Below are 17049 nucleotides of genomic sequence, written 5' to 3'. Positions count from 1 at the left end.
CCATTCTGGAATTAAAATCCAATAACACTCAAGCTCTTGTGCTCCAATCCCGCTTGCTGGTTTCCCCCAGGCAGCTGTGAGAACAGGATGCTGAACTAAATGAGCCACTGGCCTGATCCAGCAGGCATTTCTTAGGTTCTTAACACCTGGAGGTCCACACTTCTCTTTTGCATAGCGCCCTTTCTTTTTCCTGAATGGGGAAGCGAATGGGATGTCTTTTCTTACTGTCTTTCCACTGCATTTAGCACTCGAGATTTGATTCCCTTTAACCCTGTTTCCAAGTAACCACACTTAACATTATGCGCTTTGACAGCTATCGGAGTTTCGTTTCGGAGGATGCAGGTCCAAACACGCTCATAGCTACGGTTCATGCCATAGACCCTGATGGAGATGGTGTTGCTTACAGCATTACTGGAGGGAATCAAAAGGGAAACTTCATTATCGACCCTCAGAAGGGTAATTATGTAATTTCTGCATCTTAGATCTCTGGTTCCCATATAGATTTTTGGCTCCTAGATGTCGCATGTGATTAGAGGTGGGGCAGAGCTTGTGTCTAAGCTGTTATAGTTATTCATGTGTGTTTAAAACACAGGTACACTTATGGGACGCAGGTGACGCTGTGGGTTAAAGCCTCAGCGCCTAGGGCTTGCCGATCGAAAGGTCGGCGGTTTGAATCCCTGCGGCGGGGTGCGCTCCCGCTGCTCGGTCCCAGCGCCTGCCAACCTAGCAGTTCAAAAGCACCTCCGGGTGCAAGTAGATAAATAGGGACCGCTTACCAGCGGGAAGGTAAACGGCGTTTCCGTGTGCGGCTCTGGCTCTGGCCAGAGCAGCGATGTCACGCTGGCCACGTGACCCGGAAGTGTCTCCGGACAGCGCTGGCCCCTGGCCTCTTAAGTGAGATGGGCGCACAACCCCAGAGTCTGTCAAGACTGGCCCGTACGGGCAGGGGTACCTTTACCTTTACCTTTACCATTACACCATGTCTATTGCATCCTAGTCACTGGTTTCCTTGCTGTTGGGAATTGCTTCTCATCTGTATATGGATGTGTTGAACTCATAGCATTTCTCTGCTGCTCTTAATGACTGATCTCATAGCATTCCCTATAACAGAAAGCAGGAATATGTGTCTTCTTGACTTACATGGCTCGAGGATTTCATTTGGTCCTTGCATTTAAGCAAACTGACCTAAGTCATGCTTGCTGGAATGCAGTTATTCTTTGGTTTAATGCTTCTCTGAACTTTGCAATGCACTTCTTGGCTTAAAAAAAATCAAACATGCTTATATAAATGTGTATTTAAGATTAAAATGTGTTCAAAAATGCAAATTTTAATGATAAAATGTGGTAGATCTTACTTGGAGTAACTGATGACTTTTCCTGATGTGGCTCCAGTCAAACTCTTCGCCTGCCTTTCTGGACTCTCCTGAGCCAGGGAGCTAATGAGAAGTAAATAAGACGCCACAGATCTGTCCTTCTCATCTTTGATAAGTCTTAGGGGTTCACTTACCATAAAAAATTAATTTTTTATGCAACTATTGCTTTTGCAATATTAATGCTCCAGATCTGAATATATTTCAGAAGCCGGAAACAGATGCCATCAAACGATGGTACAAGGAATTGACACAAACATCTTCCTGTAGAGATGGCAGCTTTCCACACCCCTTTATGGCTTGCTTTATGTTACAAATGCTTAGTGGTCTCATAATTCCACAGGTGTTAAGGTAAAACTGCCAGTGATGCAAACTATCCCACTGATGTTTACGCCATTTCATCGCTGCAGTTCTACCACCAAGAAACTGGTGCCGCATAGTGCTCCTATGCTGAAAGATCTGGCATCTCAACACCACTTTTTTCTTTTGGCTGGCCTTCCTCACCTGGGTGCCCTCCATATGTTGGTCATATTGACTGGGGCTGATGTGAGTTGTAGTTCATAACATTTGGAGGGGCAGCAGATTGGGAAAGCTGAGCTAGACAACAGAACTGATGATGGGTCAAACTCCAAAACTGGGGATGGGTGGAATTTAAACACTAGATTTTGAGTTGAAAAACACCCTCCCCCTGTAAAGAATTCATCTCAGATTAGAGATGACACTGGGAACTGTGGGAAATGGCACCACCATGATTCCCAGTATTCCTTTGATGTTACATTGCTCATCTACAGCAGGACCCAGGGATGCCAGGAGCAACTTTTTCAGTGGTTCCCCATTTCCCTGTATTAAGGATGCCAAAGAATTCCCACAAAACCAGGAACAGGAGTGGAAGTTTCCCATTCCTGCATATTCCAGCCATATCCAGAACAGAAATCAACCCCGCAGATACATTTGATATTCACTTTTGTTGTTGGCTTCAGTCCACAAAGGACATGTCACTGATGGCCCCCTGCACTTTGTATTCCATTTCCTTTGCATTCAAATGAATGGTGTGGAACTGGAATAATGGTAACATCACTAATTCCATGGAATTTCATCACAGCCGTCAGCAAGATGAATAAGGTTTTTTTTTTTTGTCAGAAGCCGATATGCCGCAGAACAGAGATAGTACTGAATTCAGTGATTAAGGGGCAGAATGGAAGCTGATTCCTTCTTACATCCATAGCCTGTCTACTGCTGTGTGTGCAGCAGTACCCCAGCCCCAAAACCCTGACACACCACTTCTGACGAGCCTTTCCCACTACCTCCTGCTGGGTGGGGTCTCTGCGGCATGTACTAGTGGACTGATTTGTTCCAAACCCAATCCAGAATTCACTTTTTGTTTTAACTTCCGGAAGATGTTTCCTCACAAATGAGGTGATGCTGAATTATTGGCTCATGATTGGCCTGCAAAATAAGCACATAAATGTGTATTACAATTAAAAAGATCTGGTGAAGAATTGCACCCACTGGAGTTAGGTTTTATTTTATGAAATCTCAAGCCATGCTAAATCTGCTTGTCCTCAAAGTGCCTTAGCAAATTTTATTTTGCAGGAGAGTAACACATTTCCTCTGTTGGACAGTTTGCTTGGTTGCCAATTGTAGTTTTCTAGCTTTTGTGGAGATGGCCTTAGCATATATCCATCTTTTCTGTAACAGGTGTGAATTCTGTGTTGATTTTTGACTTTGTTACCCCCTGCTTGGTCAGACTCCCCAACATCTATGCTGTCTCCTTGGGCAGTTTTATTTTAATATAGCGCTGTCAATGACAATTTGCTTGATACCCTGAAATGCCAAGGTGAAGCTAAGACACATGTCAAAATACAATCAGTGAAGGCGAAGGGATTTGCAAGGGGAAGTGAGTGGCACTTGTCATCTTCATAACCGTCCATTTGCAAACGACACTTCTTATTACATCGGATAAATAAAAGACATGATGGGATGGTGCTGGCACAGGCATGAATGACATCTGCTCACTGCAGCTTTTTAAATAGCTGAAGTTTGCTTTGCTTTTTAAAACAAACTTGTTTTTAAAATGTATTTCTGATTTTGCCAGCCCTCATATGACCTATAAGGTTGCTGCAGCCCAGGGCCCAGTGGAACAGAAGCTCCTCAGAGCAACTGTCAGCTTTGCTCTTTAAAGACCGGCAGAGGGTCAGAATGCAAATACAATATACCCGAAAAATTGCTGCAGGACTCAGATCTGGGACCTCCCCGCCCCACATCCAAGAATCATGTTTTCATTCAAACAGTAGTGGGCATTTTGTCCCTCTGTCTGAAACAAGGTGGTGGTACAATTTTAGGGGAAGGACTGGGGCAAACCAGTTCAGCATGTTTCTAGGATAGTGGGAGTACTTAAGGGGGAGAACTGCAGTGGCAGCAGATATTTTGGGTTTCTTATTTTATTTTTTACAGTTTTAAAATGGCATTAGTTCAATCAATCAATCAATCAATCAATCAATCAGTGAATCTATAATATAAGTAAATATTATACTCTGCAAATAGAAACTAGTGTTTCAAGGATAGGGTTCAGCTAGAAGTTGTGCAAGGAAGTATTTTCATACACAAGGGGAGCATTCAAACAAGTTATTCCCTCGCCCTCTCCAGCTAGAGTTGGTTTGGTCTGGCAAGAGCTATACTGCATAATTCTGCTGGACACGATTACCTGATATAGCTAATCATTTGGAATTTTGGCATGGCATGAAGCTACTGTTTTTTAAATTCAAACATTTGGCATAACAGCTTTAAAAGGTGTTCTGGGATTGATTTACATCCTACCCTTCATCTGGGTTGTTCAGGGCATGGTTTCTGACAATACTTCTGCAAAAGAGAGCGACTGGCTCAGAGTCACTCCTGCAGCTTCATGGCTGAGCATAGATTTGCACCCAGGTCTGCCTTTTCCAAATCCAGTACCCTGTGACCTCACCAGCAGTTACAACAGCAAAATACATTCTGATTCCGAACTGTCCTCCCTTTGAAATCTTTCACAGGGTTAATCCGTCTTCGCTCAAGCCCGCTTCCTAGGCTACAGGGTCCTGAGTATGTCCTCAACATCACGGCTACAGATGACAATGCCTCTGGTGGACCTCGCTCTCTTACAAGCACCGCTTTGGTCATTGTGCATGTGGATGATGTCAATAACAACAAACCTGTGTTTCAGAAGGTAAAGAGGCTGCCTTGTGTCATGTCAAATACTTGGAGAGAGCAACTATGAACCCCCTTCTGTTTTGGCACACAGCATTCATGAAGAGCTAAGAGTGCAGCTCCAATGAACTTTACAGTGGTACCTTGGGTTAAGAACTTAATTCGTTCTGGAGGTCCGTTCTTAACCTGAAACTGTTCTTAACCTGAGGTACCACTTTAGCTAATGGGGCCTCCCACTGCTGGTGTGCCGCTGGCACACGATTTCTGTTCTCTTCCTGAAGCAAACTTCTTAACCCAAGGTACTATTTCTGGGTTAGCAAAGTCTGTAACCTGAAGCATCTGTAACTTGAAGCATTTGTAACCCGAGGTACCACTGTATATTGGTGGGAGGGGGGAGCACGTAGAGGTTTCTTTCACACCCTGTGGTGGCCCCGGTGCAGGGCTGGAGGCCCATGCCTGCTGTTTACATTACCAAAAAAATAAAAATAAAATAAAAGTTCCCATACTTTTCAAAAGATCACGGTCCTCCCCATGGTTTCTGCATCAGATCTCCTGCTCAAGGACAAAACTATGCAGCTGAGATCATGATAGTTTGACCCTTATTTGTTGAGTGATTGGAGTTGATTGCCAATATTCTGGATTTTGCAGTGTATGTCAAGTTGTATTTAAGCATGTCTTTGCGTTATTATCATTGTCCTTATTTTTGCCAGTGCCAGCATTATCGTGAGCATGCCTCTGTGCTGGAAAACCAGCCAGTGGGAACCTTCGTGTTGCAAGTGGAGGCAACAGATGCAGATGAAGGGTCCAATGGCCAAGTGAAATATGGCTTGATGCACAGAGAGGGGACTCTCCCTGCTTTTAACATCCACCCTGACACAGGTAAAGCCATTGTGTTGCAGCTTCATTGGGTGAGAATACAGAGGTGCCAGGTGACTGGGCCTTTAAAGGATAAAGTTATCAAGCTGAAAAATCCACAGACAGGCAGGAATGGAAGCATCTATCAATTTTGCTTCTCTCACCTCCTTATTTTTCCAATCTTAAAATTCAGCTCCCCATAAATTTCTGCAGCAATTTGCTCTTAGGAAAAAAATCTACATGAAAATTATTCAGCGTTTTAGTGTGACTTTCTCTTAATAAACACGTTTTTATATGCAGCTGTGACAGACGTGCACATTTTTTTGCAAGAAATTTCCCCTAATATAATGCAGTTTTGTATGTAATTTTCACTATCTTACTTATCTCTGCAAACATTTCTCTGATATATGCATTTTTGTAAACATTGCTTGGAGAACTGCATAGCAAAATCCAAAGAAGTGCTAATTTTGAAGGAAGTCTGTGTTTTGGAAAGTGTAGGTTTGATAAATTCAGCTTTAGGTTGGTGCCTTTAGTGTGAACAACCAATGTGTCACCCCCCAAAAAATGAGTAGGTTTTTGAGTTCTTTGGAAGGTTACTCATAGCAGATGGTAGTGGAAATATGGGGTCAGATATTATTTGATGTTGAAGTTTATGCTTAGTCACAGTCTTTAGGTTAAAATGGTTGGTGATGATAAAAGTATTACCCAGTTGTGGATTTTGGATTATTTCTAGGGGACCGACAGCCATTTACATTTGCCCTGTAATAGTTTACTATTTACCTAAAGATACTCCTGCTGAGTTGCAGGTGAGTAGGCTGCATCTCACTGATGGGTTGTAGATAGGGGTGGGGGAGAAATTCACTTCGGTTCACATTTTGATGCAGACCTACCCAATTCCCACTTCCTGTAACAATATGTGAACTGAACTGCAGCCAGCTTTCCAAAATTCACACTTCTCTGAATTTTGTGGTGCAGTTCTTCAAGTGAATGTGTACAAAAATGTGTGTGTTCAGGAAAAGTCTACATAAAACGCTTACTTTTGTTAAAACAGCGCACAAAATTGTATGTTGCATTTTAAATTGTTGTAAGGCAGGCATGTCCGAAGTCCATTTTGGGGTCGGTTGGTTTAATCCGGCCCCTGTGACAGTTTATTTCCTTTGGTAAAATCCCCCCAAAAGCTCAACAACATCAATCCTAAAAAAAGTCAACAACTTTGGTCAGCCCTCGTGCATATTCACTTAATCAAATCTGGCCCTCTTTGGAAAAAGTTTGGGCACCCCGTAGGTGAAGAACAGATATGATGATGATGAAGAAAAATTCGCTGGGGAAAATATGCAGATAAGGCAACATTACAAACAAAAATGTGCACATTAGGAGAAATTTGTACTAAAATGCTAGTGAATTTTCATGTATCTTTTTTTAAAAAAGAAAATAGCAAGTTGATATGGAAATATGGCAAACTGAACTTATAGATGGGGGGAAATGAGAAACAGAGAGGAAAGGACATATACAGATATACAGATGTAGATGAGTTTTAGTTCAGTTTACATCCTTCTTCCCGCACTCAATAACTGAAACTGCAAGAAGAAACAGCAGGCAGTAAACCCTCCTGCTTCTTCCCTCATCTCAGTCCTTGGTTAAATACACAGTATTGAATTATTTCTGCTTGTGGTCTTATTTTCAGGCATCTTGACAACACTTCAGATATTTGACCGGGAGAAGCAGCGAGAGCATCCTATTACTGTGACAGCCACGGACCAGGCGGCCGAACCCCTCATTGGGATCTGCCAGATCAACGTTGTGGTCTCGGATGTGAATGACAACAGCCCCAGATTTGAAAACACTCATTATGAATGTAATTGCAAATCCTTGGATAGCGTTTCAGTTCCCCCAATCGCAAGCTTACCTGAGGTCTAAGATTTATTGTGTGTGTTTCTGGTTTGGTTTTCATATGCCCCCCCACCCCCGCTTCCTACAGATGAATTGTCACTTATTCCTTTTTAGATTGGTTAGGTTACCGCTTATTTAATATCCTGCTTTTCAGCCATAAAGGCTCCTAAAGATAAGCAGCTACATACAGATGCAACAATAAAAATACAAACGATACAAATGATACAAATTCAAAATATTTCAGAAGTTGTTTTTTTTTAAAAAAAACCCCACACAAACCCATCCATGTCCCTGCCTTAACAAAAATGTTAAAGAGAATACAATAATACTTAAGCAGCATTTTTGCCTTATAAGAGTCCCAGGTGTGTGTGTGGGGGGGGGGGACACAAGCGGGTGGGGGAGCTGGTGTCCCTGGATGGTTCCAGCAATTGCTCCCCTCTCTGCTTATTGCAATCTACATACTTGACTCAGGACTATTATATATAGGGAAACAATAGCAGAGCAGAATGCTCTTCTACAGGAATAGCAGGGCAATCCAAACCAGCCCTCCTAACCTCTGCTCTCCTCCTCCAGGGGAATGGGAATGGTGCTGGTGTCTGCCCGCTATTGTGTATCTCCTTCTTCTGCCCCCCAAACCTGTGGGCAGGCAAATGTGCCACTGAACATAAAAAACATAAGAAGAGCCTGCAAGCAATAAAATCAGGGCACTTCTTCACCAGCTGCTTTTATTTTTCACGGAAAATCTGCAGAGTGTTGCTTGCAAATAGCGTTGAGCTCAGATGTCTTGTAGCATTGCTCTGCCCCACTGAGTTAATGAAATGCATTTTCCTAGACTTCCTGAGAGAAGACACGAGTGTTGGGACAAGCTTCCTCCGTGTTGCAGCCCATGACGACGACTACGGCTCCAACGCTTCCATCACGTATTCTGCAGCCGGTGGGAAAACGAAGTACTTCCAGGTCAATCCTGCTACAGGCTGGGTTTATGTCAACCAACCCTTGTTACAGGTACGTTGTGAGTTGCCTTTGGTCTGTGGCCAGATGTCAGCTGGCGGCATCTGCAGATGGTAGCTAGAGCAAGATGCCAAACAGGGAGACATGCAGCACTGTGGGTCCCTTTCTCTCCTGGCATAAATTAGTGCCACCCTGATGGCTGCACTTCAGTTGAGAGGGGCTTCCTCCTCCCCCTCCTGCTGAATGAATTATTACTTTAACCATAAAGCCATTCACAGCTGTCATGTCAGACTGATAACTCTTCTTGTGCCTTGGTGGGGAAAGAAGCAATAAACAGTTTTGACAGGTCATATCTGGGAGAGTCGGTTTTTAAGTTTACCGTCATTCAAAACCTTCTGAAGTTCTGCAGCGAGGAATCTTAGGAACATCTGTGAACGGAACAGAATTGTGCTTATGATTACTATGGTGACATACAGTTGCAGGGTTCCCCTCACTCTCAAAAAGTAGATTCTTTGGTAAGTAGAAGCTACAGGAGGCCCTAGCAGGCAATGCACGTTTGGTGGGTTGCCAGAAAAGGATTGGAAAGACAACATCCTACCCACAGGAAGCTCTGGAGTGCTTGTGAGGCTCTAAACAGACGATGGTGGTGGGTTTTGACTCTTTCTCTGCTACTGTAGGAGATTGACAGTTTTACTATAAATGAAGTTGATTTTTCAGGGATGATACACAGAGGTTGTTTATCATTGAACTGGAGTACAGTGGTACCTCAGGTTAAGAACTTAATTCATTCTGGAGGTCCGTTCTTAACCTGAAACTGTTCTTAACCTGAGGATGGGTGAGGGAGTATGTCATGGGGAGACTCCGAAGGGACAGTCAGAGGAGACTATAGAGACATAAAGGTAAAGGTAAAGGTACCCCTGCCCGTACGGGCCAGTCTTGACAGACTCTGGGGTTGTGCGCCCATCTCACTTAAGAGGCCAGGGGCCAGCGCTGTCCGGAGACACTTCCGGGTCACGTGGCCAGCGTGACATCGCTGCTCTGGCCAGAGCCAGAGCCGCACACGGAAACGCCGTTTACCTTCCCGCTGGTAAGCGGTCCCTATTTATCTACTTGCACCCGGAGGTGCTTTTGAACTGCTAGGTTGGCAGGCGCTGGGACCGAGCAGCGGGAGCGCACCCCGCCGCAGGGATTCGAACCGCCGACCTTTCGATCGGCAAGTCCTAGGCGCTGAGGCTTTAACCCACAGCGCCACCTGCTGGGCCACATATCTGAGGTTCTCGACCCATGTTACAAGCATTTACCTGGGAGGATATTCCATAAAACCATATACCGTATTTTTTGCTCCATTGGACACACCCGACCATAGGGCACATCTAGTTTTTAGAGGAGGAAAACAAGAAAAAAATATTCTGAATCAAATGTTGTATAAACTACTGTATTTAATAAACAACCGGTATATCAGAATCATATTACAGCCATGTAAAGTCAACAGCAGTCAACAATGGCATTAAGAACCATCATCACTGTCATTAACAAATGAAGAGAGACTTTAAGGTTTGAGTACTCTTCTAGTCTTCTGTGAACCCCAAGAACTCATCACTGTTAAAGTCAGAATTTATGAAGCTCAGTTGCTCACAATCACTGACATCACTTTCTTCGCTGTCTTCATGTAAAATACCACCTTCGTTTCCATCCAAAGCATTGCTAATGCCACATTTTTTCCTCTCAATCCTCTTCCTCCCCTCTCTCAGCGAACAGCCTGCCAGCTGCTCGCAAACATTCCCTTTACTTGAATTACAGTCAAGAAACAGCCAAGCAGAGCCTCTCAGCGGCAGGCTTGGGAAGCTTTCCTTTTCCCCACTTTTTTCTCCCCCCCCCCCCAGCAGAACAGTCCCCCTTTCCAGCCTCCTCTCCATCCCTTTCACCCAAACACCTCAGGTGACGTCTGCAATTTCTCCCCTTCGCTTCTCCCTCTCCTTTGCCCTCTACCATGACTCTCCACTCACAGAAACCTATGGTACCTCCTCTCCCTTCACCCAGCTTCTTGGTCCCCCTCCTCTCCATCCGCTTCCTCCCCTCTCTCAGTGAACAGCCTGCCCGCTGCTCCAAACCTTGAGGGGAAGGGCAGGCTGCTGGCAGAGCAGCACCCCCACCCCCACTCAGCAGCCCAGGAGCGTGGGGCATGGGCGCACAGCCTTCCCTTGCTCCAAAGCTTCCCGGGGCTGCAGAGGGAAGCCGAGGCTGCCAGCAGACGAACGCGGCTCTCCTCACCTCCCCCATTCAGCAGCCCAGGAGCGTGGGGCATGGACGCACAGCCCTACCCTTGCTCCAAAGCTTCCCGTGGCTGCAGAGGGAAGCCGAGGCTGCCGGCAGATGAGCGTGGCTCTCCCCACCGCGCCCATTCAGCAGCCCAGGAGTGTGGGGCATGGGCGCACAACCCTCACGTTGCTCCAAAGCTTCCCGGGGCTGCAGAGGGAAGCCGAGGCTGCCGGCAGGGGAGCGCGGCTCCACCACACCACCACCAAAGAGCAGTCCAAGAGTGTGCCGCACTCCAGCAATTTGGCTCCAGGGACCACACATTCGCTCCATAGGACGCACAGACATTTCCCTTTACTTTTTAAGAGTAAAAAAGTGCGTCCAATGGAGCGAAAAATACGGTAGTGTTTATACTGTTCTTCGTGCAGAGAGAGAGAGAGAGAGAGGGAGGGAGAGAAATGCTATTTCCACCAAAGGTTTCAGGGGCGGGGGAAGCAACAGCTGCTTTTTCACGGGAAATAAGAAAAATCGAGGAGTACTTTGGCTCTGTCACTGGCGCTATTTGGAAGATGAAAGTTCTGAGCAGAAATAAAACATGATAACTGTGATACCGACAAAGCTGAATAGCTTCGATTTTTGTCTTTAAAAAGAATCACTCCCTGCTGAAGCAATCCTTTTCTTCCCTTGCCCAGAAATCCTTTATAACTCAACAAATCATAGCAATGGATGGAGGGAACAGGAGTAGCAAGGTTGAGCTTAGAGTTACCATCACCAGTGCAAAGAACCAGCCCCCTCAGTGGGAGAGGGACAGCTATGAAGTCGTCATTCCAGAGAATACAACAAGAGATACTTCCATTGTGGTAAGTTGGGTTTTCTTTTTTTAAAGGAAACAGTTGTGCAGTATTCTTGTAACTAGTATATTCAATTAGCACGCTGTAAAGAGTCAGTGCGGTGTAGTGGTTAGAGTGTTGGAATCAGGCTTCAGATCCCCACTTGACCATGAAGCTCACTGGGTGACCTTAGGCCACTTAGCAACCTTTTGCCATTCAGAGCTGATGCTGCTGGGCTAGATGTACCATTTGTCTAACAGCAGAAAGGGGCATAGTATATTCCAGGGATGGGGAACCCCCCTGATGCTGTTCGACTGCAACTCCCATCTGCATGACCTGTGGTCAGGGATGATGGGAGTTGGAGTCCAACAACATCTGGAGGGCCACGCGTTCCTCTTCCTAGTAGAATATTATTTATGCTGGCCTGATTTAACATGCAAATAAGTGTCAAGTCACATTAGATGTGGTTAAAATCCACGGTGGGCTCTTTCAAGTTTTGTTTGCTTAAGTTTCTTTGTATACAAAGAACTGCATGTGCTTCTGTAAGCGTTTTAAATGTGTATCTTCTGAAAATGATCACTATCTGCTGAAGCAATCCTTTTCTTTCTCTCGTTTTGAATTGCGCAGACAATTAAAGCCACGTCCCCCCTTGGCGACCCACGTATCACATACAATCTCGAAGAGGGGCTGGTTCCGGAGACCAACATGCCAATCCGATTCTACCTGACTCCCAACAGAGATGATGGTTCTGCATCCATCCTCATAGCTGAGCCTTTGGACTATGAAACCACCAAGTCCTTTTTGTTGAGGGTCCGGGCCCAGAATGTGGCCTCTGTGCCGCTTGCTGCATTCACCACCGTCTACATTAATGTGACAGGTGGGTAATGTTCTGGTAACGGGGACAAAATGCCAATAGCATACCGCTAACTGAGCAGAGCCCCTTTCATTCCTGCTTATGATTGCACTGTCCCAAGTACAGGAATGTCACCTTGGGTGTGGTAGGAGGTAGATTGCTGATGTAGACAGGTTTTGGTGGGTACTTGCTAGCTGTGGAACTCCCTTCAGAAGACAGAACAAGTTCTGATCATTTTTTTCCAAAGTTGCGCCTTTTCTTTGGGTTGTCTTTCAACGCAAATGTTTCAATGCAACTTTCAATGCAAAGTTGCCGTGATGCTCAGCTTCCATTCTCTTCAATATGCCACAGCTGGGTGTTGTGTAAGTAAACCCCAAGCTCATGCACTCTCCCTGAACCCAACCCTCATGCCCTTCCCCACTTCCTCTTTCTCGGCAAACCCTAGTTTGCGATCACAGCTGTACAGTAAAGCTGTTGTCAATGCAAAGCAGCACAGGCAGCAGCATTCAAACCACAGTTTCCAGCTCGGTCTGGGTAAACCATACTTTGTCTGGTTCACATGTAACAGAAAACTCTGTTTTACTGTGAAAAAGGAAGTGGGGGAGGCTGTGGGTGCAGGGAAGATTTGCATAAGCCTATGGCACCTTCCCAGTCCTCCAAACCATTGGGCATAAGACCCTGGTTTTCAAGGCACTCTGGCTTGCAAGACCCCCTAGATAAAGCAATATAAATTTTAAAACCCCTTAAGCATGCAAATGGTTATATTACATGGGCTGACTGCTTGAATTCTAAATACGTTCTTAGATGTCAACGACAACGTCCCTTTCTTCACCTCCTCAATTTACGAAGCTTCTGTAACGGAAGGAACAGAGGTCGGGACTTTGGTTTTCCAAGTCTCTGCCACTGACCTCGACCTGGGCCAGAATGGTGAGGTAAGCCAGAACTTGCAAGATTCAGCATCAGACAGCAGTGGAGTCTCTTTGCACAGGTTTTTTCAATGGGGAACAACAGCCAAACAGCTCCCTGACAGGTGTAATTGTATCTGGGGGCGAGTGGGCCAGTTTATTCCCAGCTTTTGCATGGGTTCATCCATCTACATGTTCTATCCCATTTTTGCATTAATCCATGATATCTTTTTTAATGGAGTGAAGATTTATATTCTATACAAAATAAGTATCTAGTTATCATCTCAGTGTGTGAAATTCTAAACACACGTAATCCTAAAATACTTTTTTTTTGGGGGGGGAGAGGGGAGTTTGGTACATTTCTAAAGCTGAGAAATGTATTACAGAATTTGGAGAATAATTACATTCCAAACTACATTCCTGTCCACTTATTAGTCTTCAAGGTGCTAATTAGGTCCATTGGCATGAAAAATGCAGACTGAATGAAATTCTCTTTTGTCTGCCCCTGTATGAGACAGGCACGCATTGTGTTCACACATTATGTTTTCCTGTGTGCGCACGAAACATCCTAGGTGTGCACCTAAAAATACAAAGTGTGAAATAGCTTTACAAGCCCATCACATCGAGCACTTGGAGACTAAAATGCAAAACTTGCCAGTGACAGTACTTGATGGCTTATGGCTGCAGTGAGGGGTAGCTGATACCAGACTTGGTTCAAGACTCACTGTGGGTGTATTGCTTGGTATTATTTCTCCTAAGAGCATAAGATGGTGCATTTATCTCCCCTTGCTTTTGAGGTCAAGTGCATGGAAACGCTTAGGCTAGGGTGTTTGTGTACATGTGCTCTGTCAGGTATATTTTGCTTACCCAGGACGTGTCCAACGTAGACAAAAAATAATGCCTGATTTTCATTGTAGCCCTTCTCTCCCTCAACCTTTCAGATCACTTATTCTCTGCTACCTGACCGCAGCGGCGACTACACGTTCTTCCGCTTGGATTCGAAAACGGGTTCCATCTATACCGCCTCCGTGTTTGACAGGGAAAAGAAGGCGTCGTACCTTTTGGAAGTCAAGTCCACAGATGGCTCAGAATCAGCTCGCCCTGGAAAACACGGCCAGCCAAATACTGGTGAGGTGTAGTGGTGGAAACACTTGTGGCATCCATTTTTCTTTTTGTTACACGTTTCTCCGAAATAGGTTTTGGCACTGAAGCAGCACCTCGGCTGCCCTGACTGATGGTCTTTGTCAGGAGAGAGATGGGGAGGAGAAATACAGTTTTGCTGGTTCTTCTTGCCCTGTCTGTGGCTTGTGGCACCACTGGACATGGTGTTCTTCTTTAGCGACTCAAGGAGGTGGGAATTGGAGGTCCTGTACTATGGGGGCCCCACTCCTAGGGCGGCTGCCAGAAAGTAGGACAAGGAGATGGTTGCTTGGCTCCCTGGTTTTTGAGCCAACCCAACTTGAACAGGAAATAACTTAGTTATCTGTAAAGCTCTATAAGGCTTAGGCCCTGGCTATCTGTATTCTCCCATACAAACCTGCTTGGACTCTGATATTTTGGGGGAGGCCCTTCTCTTAGTCCTCTTCCCCCTCAGAGGGGGAGAAGGCCTTCTTGATGGCTGCTCCGACTTTGGAACTCCCTTCCTAGAGAAGCTAGACTGGCTTCATCATTCTCCTTCTGATGGCAAATGACAACCATTTATTCCAACAGGCTTTTTTTGGAATTGACTGTTTTGAAAGGAGAGTCCTTTTGAATGGAGCTGTGCTGCTTTCATTATCTGAATTTTAATAGATTTCTTTTTCATTCTATTAGAGTTTAATTGCTTTTAAACAATCGCCTTTTTATGTTTTTTAACTTTTTGGATTTATTCCATGTGGTTTTGAGTAAGCCGCCTTGAGTGCCCGGTCTGGGAGATATGTTGGATATAAATAAATAATCAAATTAGAAAATAATCACTGATGAATTTAGCTGTTCTGAAGCAAAGGGCTAAAAACCCGCACTATCGACTTTCAGGATAGGAAAGCGATAACAAAACATTTACAGTTCCCGTATTAGGCACCCGTTATTCACATGTTATCTGCTTAAACAAATGGGATGTGACATTCATGTGATATCCGAGCACTTTTTTTTTGGAGTAATGTTAGTATTTTAAATTGTCCACAACCCTAAGGCTCTGTTGCTGTATTGTCTGCACTATTCGTCTTCATTTAACGTGAGGCGAGACAGTTTCAGGAATTGCAGCTGACAGAAGTGGCACAGCTGAGTATTTTAATCTCTTGTTCCTCATCTCTCCAGACACCGCCTACGTGCGCATCTTTATCAGCGATGTCAACGACAACAAGCCCATATTCACCAAGAGTGTCTATGAAGTTAATGTGGAGGAAGACCAAGATGTGGGATCAACTGTCACCACTGTCAGCGCTAATGATGAAGACGAAGGTAAAAGCTTCGGGATTCCCGGTGGCGGCACCTGAAATATTAATGAGCTAATTTTTCCGGAGCTTCGGGACCGTCTTGTGGCAGCTCCAGGAAGGGGGAAACGGGTCTTTTATCTCTCAACATTCCGTTTTGAGCTTGACAGGTGCTGAGCACCTCCTTTACGAAGCCCCTGCGAGGCCTTGGGGCAAATAATTATTTACTTTAGGCACATTAAACAAAGTTAGGGCTGGGGAAGGATGACTTTGGGTTTGCCATATGGCAGTACGCATCTCTGATACGGGAAAGAGAGCAAGGAAGCTGGGGGAACATCAGGCAGGGCCCCTGAGCTTCGATGCAGTGATTAGATCTACTTTTCCGCAGTAAGCGATTTGCTTCTGAATGCTGCCCTTATGGCAGGGTACCTTCCAGATGTTGTTGGACTACAAGTCCCATCAGCGCCTGCCAGTGTGCCCAATGGTCAGGCATGATGGGTGTTGCCGTTCACTAACATCCTGAGAGCAGCGCATTGGCTACCCCACCTTACAGAATGTCAGGCAGAAAGGAGTGTTTCATCATCGTCTTCTTCATCACCGTGATCCTGGTTTTACAGAAAGCATATTTTCCATTTCCCCACTTTTAGGAACCAATGCAAAGTTAAGGTACCAGATAACAGCCGGGAATACCGGAGGAGCGTTTGATGTTGAACCAGAAACAGGAGTCGTCTTCATTGCGCAGTCACTAGATTACGAAGAAGCCCAGTTGTATGAACTCCACCTTTTGGCTTCTGATGGGAAATGGGAGGATTACGCCATTGTAATCATCAACGTCGTGAATAAAAACGACGAAGCTCCCGTTTTCTCTCTCAATGAATATTATGGAAGTGTGATTGAGGAACTGGATGGCCTTCCGGTCTTCGTTCTTCAGGTATATTGGGAATGGCTCATCCAAATAAGAGTGAGCAGTTACAGTGCACCAAAAGTTGGTGTGACACAGTCCCACTTAGTTGCTCATGTTCCAGGTGCAGAAGCCAGTGCCTTAATACCTGTCTATACCTGGCTTCAACTCTTTGGTTACTCCTCCCTGGAGTGCACAGGATGCCTGGTTGTGGTGCAGCAGTTCACAAACTGGGCTGGGCTCAACCAACGACCTCATGGTGCTTTATAGTTGTGTTTTCAATGCTGTTTGGTATTTTGACTTGATAGCTGCTTTGAAAATAGGTGGGATAAAAGCTTTTTTTAAAATAAAAACAAGTAAACTTTTATCTCGCCTACTTTCCAAGGAACTCAAGGTGGCTATCAAGTCAAAGTACCTAAACGATATTGAAATTACAAAACAATTCCCAAGGTAAATTAATGATAAAAGCCACAAAAATAAACCAAAATCCTCTGTCCCCAGGGCTGGGAGTCCTGTGGGGTTGCAGATGTGGACCACCAGCTCCCATCAGCCCCAGGCAGCATGGCCAATGGGCAGGGGTGATGGAAGTTGTAGTCCAGCAACTTTGAGAGGGTCTCCCATCTCTGAAACAAGGTGATGCATAGA

The 17049-nt window shown here is 45.1% G+C and overlaps 1 protein-coding gene across 4 annotated transcripts in view; it reads left to right on the top strand.

The window, feature by feature from the left end:
- The window catches only part of LOC307222561 (neural-cadherin-like), a 104040-nt gene that overhangs the window by 47928 nt on the left and 39063 nt on the right, over nt 1–17049 (top strand). For all 4 annotated transcript variants that reach the window (XR_013841801.1, XM_079987940.1, XM_079987941.1 and 1 more), the window contains exons 7-17: nt 314–456; nt 4399–4571; nt 5263–5431; nt 7092–7262; nt 8130–8302; nt 11197–11364; nt 11962–12211; nt 12992–13119; nt 14034–14220; nt 15388–15531; nt 16151–16434. Coding sequence is in view for 3 of the 4 variants with exons in the window: in XM_079987940.1 (XP_079844066.1) it covers nt 314–456; nt 4399–4571; nt 5263–5431; nt 7092–7262; nt 8130–8302; nt 11197–11364; nt 11962–12211; nt 12992–13119; nt 14034–14220; nt 15388–15531; nt 16151–16434 (1990 nt within the window). In the remaining variant the exon portion in view is untranslated. The remainder of the gene's footprint in view (nt 1–313; nt 457–4398; nt 4572–5262; nt 5432–7091; nt 7263–8129; nt 8303–11196; nt 11365–11961; nt 12212–12991; nt 13120–14033; nt 14221–15387; nt 15532–16150; nt 16435–17049) is intronic.

Source organism: Podarcis cretensis (genome assembly GCF_951804945.1).
Source record: "Podarcis cretensis genome assembly, chromosome: 8".
Classification (NCBI taxonomy): Eukaryota; Metazoa; Chordata; class Lepidosauria; order Squamata; family Lacertidae; genus Podarcis; species Podarcis cretensis.
The sequence above is the reverse complement of the archived record's forward strand: the minus strand, read 5'-3'. Positions and strand labels throughout refer to the sequence as shown.